This window comes from Pristiophorus japonicus, chromosome 26 (genome assembly GCF_044704955.1).
Source record: "Pristiophorus japonicus isolate sPriJap1 chromosome 26, sPriJap1.hap1, whole genome shotgun sequence".
NCBI classification, from domain to species: Eukaryota; Metazoa; Chordata; class Chondrichthyes; family Pristiophoridae; genus Pristiophorus; species Pristiophorus japonicus.
This window is the reverse complement of record NC_092002.1, coordinates 12,362,131-12,374,727: the sequence shown is the minus strand read 5'-3', so window position 1 is coordinate 12,374,727 and position 12,597 is coordinate 12,362,131. Positions and strand designations below refer to the sequence as shown.

The 12,597-nt window shown below is 47.1% G+C and overlaps 1 protein-coding gene across 1 annotated transcript in view; it reads right to left on the bottom strand.

Moving 5' to 3' along the window:
• Positions 1-980: 980 nt before the first annotated feature.
• clptm1 (CLPTM1 regulator of GABA type A receptor forward trafficking) overlaps positions 981-12,597 on the bottom strand; it is a 59,071-nt gene continuing 47,454 nt past the window's right edge. Inside the window, exons 11-14 of the mRNA XM_070867824.1 lie at positions 11,273-11,368; positions 6,622-6,757; positions 4,464-4,631; positions 981-1,502 (exon numbers count right to left, since the gene is read on the bottom strand). Of these exons, the coding sequence (XP_070723925.1) occupies positions 1,336-1,502; positions 4,464-4,631; positions 6,622-6,757; positions 11,273-11,368 (567 nt within the window). The 3' untranslated portion in view covers positions 981-1,335. The remainder of the gene's footprint in view (positions 1,503-4,463; positions 4,632-6,621; positions 6,758-11,272; positions 11,369-12,597) is intronic.

Here is a 12,597-nt window from a genome sequence, read left to right as displayed (position 1 = left end):
TTTGCTTTCCGTATTACTTGCTGTACCTGCATACTAACTTTGTATTTCATGTACAATGACCCCCAGATCCCTCTGTACTGCAGCATTTAAATAATAATTTGCTTTTTTAATTTTTCCTACCAAAATGGATAACCTCACATTTTCCAACATTATACTCCATCTGCCAAATTTTTGCCCACTCACTTCGCCTGTCTATATCCCTTTGTAGATTCTTTGCATCCTCCTCACAACTTGCTTTCCCACACATCTTTGTATCATCAGCAAATTTGGCTACATTACACTCGGTCCCTTCATCCAAGTCATTAATATAGATTGCAAATAGTTGAGGCCCCAGCGCTGATCCCTGTGGCACTCCACTCGTTACAGTTTGCCAACCGGAAAATGACCCATTTATCCCGATACACTGCTTTCTGTTAGTTGGTCAATCCGCTATCCACACTAATATATTACCCCCACCAAGTGAGCTCTTATCTTGTGCAGTAACCTTATCGAATGCATCTGGAAATGCAAATACATGACACCTACTGGTTCCCCCTTTATCCACCCTGCTCGTCACATCCTCAAAGAACGCGAGCACATTTGTCAAACAAAAAAGCAGCAAGAGGCGGGAAATGTTTTTAAATCAACTAACCTCTACGTTTATTATGGTGCTGCAATTTGGGCACAAGTAAATATCGAAGGGTGAGTATTGGCCGAGTAGCTTTTCACAAACATGTTTTTTTTTTAATGGATTCTAGTATTAGAAATAAACACTATATTCACAGCGGGGCTCTCTGCACAGAGAGGCCCTCCCGTCAGCAGGAGCAACAGCTGCTACTTGGCCTTTGATGAAACACTTTGCCGAAAAACTTTTGTTAAATGCAATTGGATGAAACCATCAACAAATATTCACCGGCGAGTCTAACACATATCCTGCTTCAAAATTAGTTGCACAGCTAATAAATTAACGCACGCGTGTTTATTGAAACAGGAATCGGAAGTTTGGATGAATGGAATAGAATCTTTATTTCTAGAATCTGTTAAGCTTTCCCCCCCCCTAAGTGAACGGAACTGCCTTTCGACAAATGGCTGCAATTTAAACGTTATTAGCGGTTTCATGTACCAAATATTCCACAATGGAATACAATGATTACAAAGTTATTACACTTAAATACAGATATGTTTCAGAACAAATACAGTACAGCACGTTAACCTGGACTCCAAATTCACTTATCTTCAACAGGATTATATCAATACAAAAATCAGGAAGTTGATTATTACAGTCCATGGTCTCACTTCTGTCTCGTCAGTGAAACATTAAAATGATGATAATACAAAGATATTTTTTTTTTTCGTTTAATCATTTTTTTTCTCTTCTTCTGGTTTCTCCATGAGCGCCTTCGGGGAACTATTCTCGTTTGACACCTTCGCAGATCCTTCGCCGCTTGTCCCAAATTCATTCATTCTGGTGGGATCCACTCGATAGATCCAGCGCTGGTACAAGTAGATAAAGAACACCACGTCTAATTTCAAAGGGAAAAGGGGAAATGCGTGTATTATTTCGGACGCTCGTGAACTCACAAAAAGCCATCGTGGGACGTTCTGACTAAGGGTCACAGACCTGAAACGTTAACTCGGTTTCTCTCACCGCAGATGCTGCCTGACCCGCTGAGATTTCCAGCATTTTTTGTTTTTATTCTGGGATTTGATCCGTTTTCGGATGAGACGTTAAACCGAGGCCCCTCACGGGTGGGCATAAAAGATCCCACTGCACAATTCATGGATTTGAATTTTTTTTTTTTTAAATATAGCGCTTTTCACAACCACCGGACATCCCAAAGCCCTTTACAGCCAATGAAGTACTTTTGGAGTGTAGTCACTGTTGTAATGTGGGAAACGCAGCAACCAATTTGCACACAGCAAGCTCCCACACACAGCAGCAGTGTGATAATGACCAGATCATCTTGTTTTTGTTATGTTGGTGGAGGGATAAATATTGGCCCCAGGACACCAGGAGTAACTCCCCTGCTCTTCTTCAAAATAGTGGCCGTGGGATCTTTTACATCCACCTGAGAGGGATGATGAGGCCTCGGTTTAACGTCTCGTCCAAAAGACGGCATCTCCGACAGTGCGGTGCTCCCTCAGCACTCATCATCATCATAATCATAGGCAGTCCCTCGAAGCGAGGATGACTTGCTTCCACGCCAGAAAGGGATGAGTTCACAGGTGTTTTAATGAAGGACCTAATACTCCCGATCCCGAACTCCATCCTGAAGGGTGGAAGATGCCTGTGGGTGGATTTTTTTAACGTTGCACACCAGCCACCACGCGGGGCTTGACAGAGCTAGGCCTCGGTCCAGTGGCAAGGGTTAACCAGGACGACTGGAGACCAGCTCTGCTGCACAGACCGAGCACACCACGCACACATATCGCACAGTGTGGGCTGGGCCCGTGCTGCCCCTGGGAGCACTGCACTGGGTGCGTCAGCCTGGATTTTTGTGCGAGTCCCTGGAGTGGGACTTGAACCCACGACCTTCTGACTGAGAGGCGAGGGTGCTGCCCACTGAGCCACGGGCTGACTAACAGTTGAAAGACTGGAGTGCAGGAAGGAGAAGAGGTCAACAGAAACTATTCCGTGACTTCCTCACTCTGGGATTGGAGGCAGGTGGAGGGCTGGGGTCAAAACGGGGTTCGAGGAAGCGGGGTTCATCATGGAGACAAGTCTAGTGTTGCCCTTCCGCTCCAGGATAATTTTGGAGCAGTAGGTGGTTTAAGCAGAAAGATATGTGGCACAGTTTATAAAGCTTGATTTGATCGATCGGATCTCGGGATCAATATGGCGAGTTATACACCAGCTATGCTTCAGTTTGCTCCCTTCGGATTGAAGGGAGTCGAGATACTGGATGTACCGAGGGGAGCAATGGGAGATGGGGAGTGTTCTGCAGGTGAAGGGTAAGCGAATGGTTCAACTAGGTCAACAGCAACAGAGGGGTCATGGCGGGTGGAGGGTCAAACGAGAGGGAGTTGGAAGTTCGAGAGAAGTCTGAAAGATCATCTTGACAATCGGGCTGGACAGTGTTATTTTCAGAATGAACGGCACAGTTCACTTGCGCTGTCGTGTGATCTGCTCCTGTATCTTTTGACGTGCTTTTAAAATGGTTCAAAATTTATGTTACGCGTCATTCTGAGCCACATTTTGAATTCCCCCATCTTAAAATTACTGTCAGAAGTAGTAGGAGCAGGAGTCGGCCATTCGGCCCCTCGAGCCTGCTCCACCATTCAATGAGATCACGGCTGACCTTCGACCTCAACTCCACTTTCCCGCACTATCCCCATATCCCTCGATTCCCGTAGAGTTGCAATATCTATCGATCTCAGCCTTGAATATACTCAACGACTGAGCCTCCACAGCCCTCTGGGGCAGAGAATTCCAAAGATTCACCACCCTCAGTGAAGAAATTCCTCCTCATCTCAGTCGACAATGGCCGACCCCTTATCCTGGGACTGTGTGACCCCTGGTTCTAGACTCTCCAGCCCGGGGGAAACATCCTCTCCACATCTACCCTGTCAATCCCCCTCAGAATGTTATATATTTCAATGAGATCAGCTCTCATTCTTCTAAACTCCAGAGAGTTATAGGCCTAGTCTACTCAATCTCTCCTCATAGGACAACCCTCGAATCCCAGGAATCAATCTAGTGACCCCCCTTTAAATACTTGGCACCCAGACCCATGCATTAGTACAGTAAGGCTCTAAAGTCTGAACTCTCCAGAGCAGAAATGCATCCTTGTTCTCACTCAGCAAACCTGCACAAGCTCGAGTCACCAACATTTTAAAGGACACTGTACATCACATCACTGATATACCTCGCTCCTCCAGTATTCGAACATCAAACAGTAGATCAGCAGCAGCCTGTACATTTCCTCAACTCAACTGCTCCAAGTCACAGAGCGGGGGTCCCAATCCCACCTTCTGATAAACCACAAGGAACGTTTGACTTCACATTGAAAATAGGGACTGACTATTTGTACTGCCCTCTTTCTGCGCCTGTGTGCTCTCAAGTCTCCGCCCCCGATGCTTTCTGCCCGAAACCGGAAGAGGGGCCCCGAACACGTTCATTCTGAAGACTCCCGCTGGGCCGCAGCGGTGGTTATGGCGCTGCGGGGGGGAAGGGGGGGGGGGGGGGGTAGAGGAGAGAGCCTGGGGGTGGGGGGGGAACTTCAGGGTGTGGCTTATCCTCCAATTGGGTCAATCAGCAATAGGTCAAGTGATATTGGAGAGCCAATCAGAGACAAGGCGGCTATTTTGGCAGTACAAATAGATGCATCCTGAAAATAATGCCACACAAGTGACACTTGCATGAATGTCCACTAGTTGGGGCAGCACGGGCCTTTCTCTGTATGTGTGCGTGCGTGTGGGGGAGGGGGTGTAAGAGGGTCGGCCACTCAATAAATTCATTTGCAGATTTTAATTCAACCACTTACCATCTCTCAAGCATCCTATTCTGTACATCATTGGCATTTTGATAACAAATGCAAAGAGATCATCGATAAAGGTATTTAGTGCTTTGTATGTGAGCATCCGCCACGGGAGATGGGCGACTGACTTCAGCTTATAATTAATAAATAGCTGTGGTGTCATCGTTATGAACCCTGGTGGAAGGAAACACAAAATAGATACTTATGACCGTTAGAATCGCAGATACACCATGGAAGGAGGCCATTCGGCCCATCGTGTCCGTGCCGGCCGACAAAGAGCTATCCAGCCATTTTCGAGCTCTTGGTCCGTAGCCCTGTAGGTTACGGCACTTTGAGTGCACATCCGAAATGTGGGGAGGGTTTCTGCCTCTACCACCCTTTCAGGCAGTGAGTTCCAGACCCCCACCACCCTCTGGGCGAAAAGAATTCTCAACTCCCCTCTAATCCTTCAGCCAATTACTTTAACCCTGTGCCCCCTGGTTGCTCGCCCCTCTGCTAAGGGAAATAGGTCCGTCCTATCCACTCTATCCAGGCCCCTCAATTTTATACACCTCAATAAGGTCTCCCCTCAGCCTCCTTTGTTTCAAAGAAAACAACCGCAGCCTATCCAATCTTTCCTCATAGCTAAAATTCTCCAGTCCAGGGCAACGCCACTGCACTCCAGGAATTTGCCATCAACATACCCAAACTCAAGCTGGGCTCAGATTGTGAATGAACAAACTGGACACATTGAACAAGCCTTTTGACGGCCGTGAATACAAAGAACCTCTTTAGTGACAGTCTGTAAAATGCTCCAGCATTTCATTCAGGGTTCCGTGATCTTTCCCTCCATCCATATCTCTCTCTCTCTCTCTCTATGCTTAAATGCCCCTTGTAGCCTTTGAAAATGGCTGGATACATTAATGGTTGAAAGTATTTGGAATCTGATGCCCAGGTTCTGCGACCCACAGCAGGGTGCTGTTTAAATCGTCCAGACTAGGTGTCCCCGACATAAATTATCATATTAAAGTTGAATAGAAGGTGAAAATAAATGCCACACACTGCTCTTAGACCGGGCCCAGCCTCAGCTCTACATTTACACAGAGGGCAAGGAATACATATTTGAACACACAGCTATTGCCGCTGGTCTGCTTCATACAAGTAACATTCACGCTACACAAGTGCCAGGCAATGACTTTCTCCAACAAGTCTAACCACCGCCCCTTGACATTCAACGGCATTACCATCGCTGAATCCCCACCATCAACATCCTGGGGGTCACCATTGACCAGAAACTTAACTGGACCAGCCACATAAATACTGTGGCTACAAAAGCGGGTCAGAGGCTGGGTATTCTGCGGCGAGTGTCTCACCTGACTCCCCAAAGCCTTTCCACCATCTACAACCCACAAGTCAGGAGTGCGATGGAATACTCTCCACTTGCCTGGATGAGCGCAGCTCCAACAACACTCGATTCCAGCACCTGGGCAACACAAGACTCTACTGAAACTAATTGAAATAAGCGGCTTCTCTCCATATATTGTGTGTAATTATGAGTTCTTTCTCTGCCCACCCCTCAATCCTCCCCTAGACGCACCATTAAACACTTTAAAGTGGTTTATAAATGATAACCCTTATGTGGGATTCAGCACTAGATGTCAGTCACAGAATTAACTCACCAATTATGATTGGATGATAGAATGGAGTCGAAATCAGTAATTCAGGTTAACTTGTTTTAAATGATCATAAGAAATAGGAGCAGGAGTCAGTCATTCGGCCCCTCGAGCCTGCTCCGCCATTCAATAAGATCATGGCTGATCTTTGATCTTAACTCCACTTTCCCGCCCGATCCCCATATCCCTCGGGTTCCCTAGAGTCCAGAAATCTATCGATCCCAGCCTTGGATATATGCAGCGACTGAGCCTCCACAGTCCACTGGGGCAGAGAATTCCAAAGATTCACCACCCTCGGAGTGAAGAAATTTCTCCTCATCTCAGTCCCAAATGGCCGACCCCTTATCCTGAGACTGTGACCCCTGGTTCTAGACCCTCCAGCCCAGGGGAAACATCCTCTCAGCATCTACCCTGTTAATCCCCCTCAGAATCCAATATATTTCAATGAGATCAGAGATTTCCGACAGTCTATTACAGCTACGAGAAAGTTTTTGCAAGTCATGTATACTCACCAAACGTCAGTAAGAACCCATAGAGCATACTCAATACCCAGGAATACCAGCTTTTGTGCTCCATATACAATAGGCTATAGACAGCATAGCAGCCCAACAGTGGGAATAGGATCCAGGACAAATATTTAAATGCCATCTGAAAAGAACATTAAAGTATCCACTGTTAATTGGGTAGGGCAGTTTTGCAAGCTATCAGTGGCACAACAACTTGTATTTATATAGCACCTTTAACGTAGTGAAACGTCCCAAGGTGCTTCACAGGAGTGTTCCAAGTTCAAACAAATTTGACACCGAGCCACATAAGAAATTAGGGCAGGTGACCAAAAGCTGGGTCAAAGAGGTCAGTTTTAAGGAGCATCTTAAAGGAGGAGAGAGAGATGGAGAGGTTTAGGCAGGGAGTTCCAGAGCTTGGGGCCCAGGCAACAGAAGGCACGGCCACCGATGGTTGAGCATTAGCAGAGTGTAGACATCTCTGGGGGGGGGGGGAGGAGAGAGATGGAAGAGATTACAGAGATAGGGAGGGATTTGAAAACTAGGATGAGAATTTGTGAAATCGAGGCGTTGCTTAACCGGGAACCAATGTCGGTCAGCGAGCACAGGGGGTGATGGGTGAGCGGGACTTGGTGCGAGTTAGCCGAGTTTTGGATCACCTCTAATTTACGTAAGGTAGCATGTGGGAGGCCGGCCAGGAGTGCGTTGGAATAGTCAAGTCTAGAGGTAACAAAGGCTTGGATGAGGGCTTCAGCAGCGGATGAGCTGAGGCAAGGGGCGGAGACGGGCGACGGGTGGAAATAGGCGGACTTAGTTATGCTGCAGATATGTGGTTGGAAGCTCACTTCAGGGTCAAATATGATGCCAAGGTTGTGAACAGTGTGGTTCAGCCTCAGACAGAAGTTGGGGAGAGGGATGGAGTCGGGGGCTGGGGAACGGAGTTTGTGGCGGGGACCGAAAACAATGGCAAGTTGAAAGTGATGCATTATCTGGACCAGGTGTGCCCTTCAGGAAAGAGACAGGGTGCTCTGCAGCATCCTGTGGTTCTCTCATGTTCCCCGATGGCGAGAGAGGGGTCAGGTTGCAATCCTATTTGAAGCAGTGACATTTTGTCCCAACGCCTCAAACGGCTGATTTGAAGCTCTGACAGTTGTGGCTATTTCTGCCTCGACGACTTCAGAAGTGGCTTTCACCAGTTTGTGCCAAACGAGATCCGGCAAACTCCGTTTCCAGGGCTCTGTTCAATCCTCCCGCTCTACCTCACCAATAAATCCAATAGGGAATTGAGAAAAAGCTTTCTTATTCAGAGTGGTTAGAATTGCAGGGAGTGGTTCAACCGAATAGAACAGATGCATTTAAAGAAAAGAAAGACTTGCATTTATATAGCGTCTTTCACGATCACCGGACGTCTCAAAGCGCTTTGCAGCCAATGAAGTACTTTTGGAGTGTAGTCACTGTTAGGTGGGAAACATGGCAGCCAATTTGCGCACAGCAAGCTCCCACAAACAGCAATGGGATAATGAGCAGATAATCTGTTTTTTATGTTATGTTGATTGAGGGATAAATATTGGCCCCAGGACACCAGCGGTAACGCCCCTGCTCTTCTTCAAAATAGTGGCATGGGATCTTTTACGTCCACCTGAGGGGGCAGACGGGGCCTTGGTTTAACATCTCATCCGAAAGATGGCACCTCCGACAGTGCGGCGCTCGCTCAGCACTGCACTAGAGTATCAGCCGAGATTTTTGTGCTCAAGTCCCTGGAGCGGGACTGGAACCCACAACCTTCTGACTCAGAGGCGAGAGTGCTGCCCACTGAGCCACTGTGGAGAAGCTAGATCAGGAACAACAATAATAATAACTTTTATTTATATGGCGCCTTTAACGTAGTAAAAGGTCCCAAGGCATTTCACAACGGTGTTACAGACAAACAGATAAATTTGACACCGAGCCACAGAAGGAATTAAGGCAGGTGACCAAAAGCTTGGTCAAAGAGGTCGGTTTTAAGGAGCGTCTTAAAGGAGGAGAGAGCGCTAGAGAGGCGGAGAGGTTTAGGGAGGGAGTTCCAGAGCTTGGGGCCCAGGCAGCTGAAGGCACGGCCACCGATAGTTGAGCGATTATAATCAGGGGTGTTCAAGAGGTCAGAATTTGAGGAGGGCAGACATCTTGTGGGATTGTGAGGCTGTAAAAGATTACAGGGATAGGGAGGGGCGAGGCCATGGAGTGATTTGTAAACAAGGATGAGAATTTTGAAATCGAGGCGTTGTTTGACTGGGAGCCAATGTAGGTCAGCGAGCACAGTACATAAGGATATGTTGATAGGGTGCGGTGAAGTAAATCAAGTATAAACACCGTTATGGCCTGTGTCTGTGCTGTACGTTCTATGTGCCCCTGCCCACCCAGTTAGTGTTGTAAATGGAACTTGCGAGAATGTAGATCTTTCATTTCCACGAGATGACTTGATAAGGTGAAGAGAAATTTATTGTGAACAAGCAGCATACATTTTTGAACCATGCCATGGATTTTTAGTGATTTTCCACGCCAAGAGGAAGCTTGGCAAATTTTCTATTCGTATCTCCTTTTTATATTAAAAAACATCCAGAAGTCTGGAGAGAGAGATTTCTATCATTTAAAAGAGACTTTTTTTGTGCCCGTTTGGGATTTATAGAATCATTGAATAGTACAGCGCAGGAGGCCATTTGGCCCATCGAGACACCGGCTCTTTCGAAGGGCAATCCAGTCAGTCCTTTCCCTATATCCTGCAATATTTTCTCTTTCAAGTATTTATCCATTTCCTTTTTGAAGGCTGCTATCAAGTCAGTATCCACCGCCCTATCAGGCAGCTCCGCTGGGCAGGCCACATTGTTCGCATGCCAGACACGAGACTCCCAAAGCAAGCGCTGTACTCGGAACCCCTTCACAGCAAACGAGCCAAAGGTGGGCAGAGGAAACGTTACAAGGACACCTTCAAAGTCTCCCTGATAAAGTGCAACATTCCCCACTGACACCTGGGAGTCCCTGGCCAAAGATCAGTCCGCCCTAAGTGGAGGAAGTGCATCCGGGAGGGCGCTGAGCACCTCGAGTCTCGTCGCCGAGAGCATGCAGAAACCAAGCACAGGCAGCGGAAGGAGCGTGCGGCAAACCAGTCCCACCCTTCCTTTCCCTCAACAACTATTTGTCCCACCTGCGAGAGACTGTGGATCTCGTATTGGACTGTTCAGCCACCTGGGAACTCATGTTAAGAGTGGAAGCAAGTCTTCCTCGATTCAGGCAGTGCATTCCAAATCCTAACCACTCGTTGCATAAAAAGGTATTTCCTTGTGTTGCTTCCAGTTCTTTTGCCAATCACCTTCAATCTGCACCCTCTCGTTATCGACCCATTGGAAACAATTTATTTTTATTTACACTTGGCTAAATCCTTCACGATTTTCAATACCTCTATCAAATCTCCTCTTCGCCTTCGAAGATTCAACACAGATCCACAATTCTTTAAAGTTACACCAGTTATTGTCACCAATTATAATTGGTTATAATTATAATTTCAAAATTCTCATCCTGGTTTACAAATCCCTCCATGGTCTCGCCCCTCCCTATCTCTGTAATCTCCTCCAGCCCCACAACCACCCCCACTCCCCCGAGATGTCTGCGCTCCTCTAATTCTGCCCTCTTGAGCATCCTTGATTATAATTACTCCACCATCGATGGCCGTGCCTTCTGTTGCCTGGGCCCCAAGCTCTGGAACTCTCTCCCTAAACCTCCCAGCCTCTCTTTCTTCCTTCAAGACGCTCCTTAAAACCTACCTCTTTGACCAAGCTTTTGGTCACCTGCCCTAATTTTTACTCATGCGGATCAGTGTCAAATTTTAAATCTCATAACACTCCTGTGAAGCGCCGTGGGACATTTCACTATGTTAAAGGTGCTATATAAATACAAGTTGTTGTTGCCTAGATGAGGTGCGATATATATTTTGACATTGACATTCCCGGTTACTGTGACTTCCACTTCCCAGGCCACATGGCACCAAGATTCAGCAGGAGAAGGTTGTTTGGGCCTGGGGGGATCTCCACATTCCCCTTCCCCCAACTCCGGCAGTTTATCGGCAAAGCAAACGTGTTTAGCAATTTCAACAAGCAACAGTCATCAGACCAAACTAATGCTCTCCACTTAATTCTCGATCTGACCCAGAGCTCTTGCTTCTGCAAACTGGACTTATAAGAACTAGGAGCACACAGCCCCTCGAGCCTGCTCCGCCATTCAATAAGATCTTGGCTGATCTTCGACCTCAACTCTGCATATCCCTCGATTCCCCGAGAGTCCAGAAATCTATCGATCTCAGCCTTGACTATACTCCACAGCTCTTTAGGGTAGAGAATACCAAAGATTCACATCCCTCTGAGTGAAGAAATTCCTCATCCCAGTCTTAAATGCCCCGTGTATCCGGAGAATGTGACCCCCTAATTCTAGACTCTCCAGCCGGGGGGAGCATCGACCAAGCATCCCCAAGAATCCGCACTTCCTTCCAAGATGACTCTCAGGCTTTTAAAACAAGCTAGCGGGGAGAGAGTTGGGAACAGATTGCCAAGGAAAGAATGTAAATGGCCTTACTTCACTCTGTATATTGCTAAATGACATTCAACAGCTTCAAGCCCTGCTTCATGCTTACATCGTCGTAGTTCTTAGTCGAGGACTGTACATACGTCGATTTATCCTTTAATGTCAAGCGTGGGAAGATTCCTGCGATTTTATTTTCTCGGTCAAGCTGTAAAAAGAAAAGTTGGATCACATTACCGACAATAACTTCAAAAGGTTACAAGAGCCTTAAAGAGGAGAAAGAAAGCTAGGGCTAGGCATGGTTATGTTCTCACCAATCCTCGTGTTCAGACTTCTAGGACCGCGTAGAACTACAACCTGCTTCTACAGGCGCGAGAAAGAACCAGCAACCGTTTGACCCACTGCTCTGAATAGGAGCACCAGTTGACCCCCGAGCGCGCGCTCGCTCTCTCTCTCTCACACAACTGGGGAACACGAGGGAGCCAGAACACCGGGCCCACTCCGGGATGTCACAGAGCACTCGTTTCACTCATTTGCTGGCACTTTCACCGCCTCGTAATACTCCTGTGAAACACCTTGGGACGTTAAAGGTGTTACATAAATACAAGTTGTTGTTGCCTTGGAGAGTTAATTAGATGGGGGGATGGTGTCAGTTCATTGCAATATCTGTACCGCGTCTGAGGATAAGGGCAGGGGAGTGGGGACGAGCTGAGAGTCAGCACGGGCTCAACGAGCCAATGGCCTCCTTCCGTGCTGTGACCATTCTATGATTGATGCTTCACATGATGGCCTGCCAACAGCTTAATTTCTTACGATTAAATAATCTCACGATAGTTTGCGGCTTATTATAAAATACAAAAATATTAAAACACACACACACGCTGGATTAAACGTGCTGCAATATAATTCAACATTCCCATGGGTGTTCAAAGAAAAACAGGGATTGCTAGACGCCCACGGTCCAGCTAGCTCGCCTTCTGTTAGTCCCATGATACAACGATAATGGAGTGGTTGATAAATCATGGCAATCAATCTAACATAAGAAATAGGAGTCGGCCATTCGGCCCTCGAGCCTGCTCCGCCATTCAATAAGATCATGGCTGATCTGGTCTTGGCCTCAACTCTACTTCCGTGCCCGCTCCCCATAACCCTCGACTCCCCTGTAGTTCAAAAATCTGTCCATCCCTGCCTTGAATATATTCAATGAAGTCCTTACTACTCGGGGGATCAAGGGTTATGGCGAGAAAGCAGGAAGGGGGTACTGAAGTTTCATGTTCAGCCATGAACTCATTGAATGGCGGTGCAGGCTAGAAGGGCTGAATGGCCTGCTCCTGCACCTATTTTCTATGTTTCTATGTTTCTATGACCCAGCCTCCACAGTTCTCTGAGGTAGAGAATTCCAAAGATTCATGACCCTCTGAGTGAAGACATTCCTCC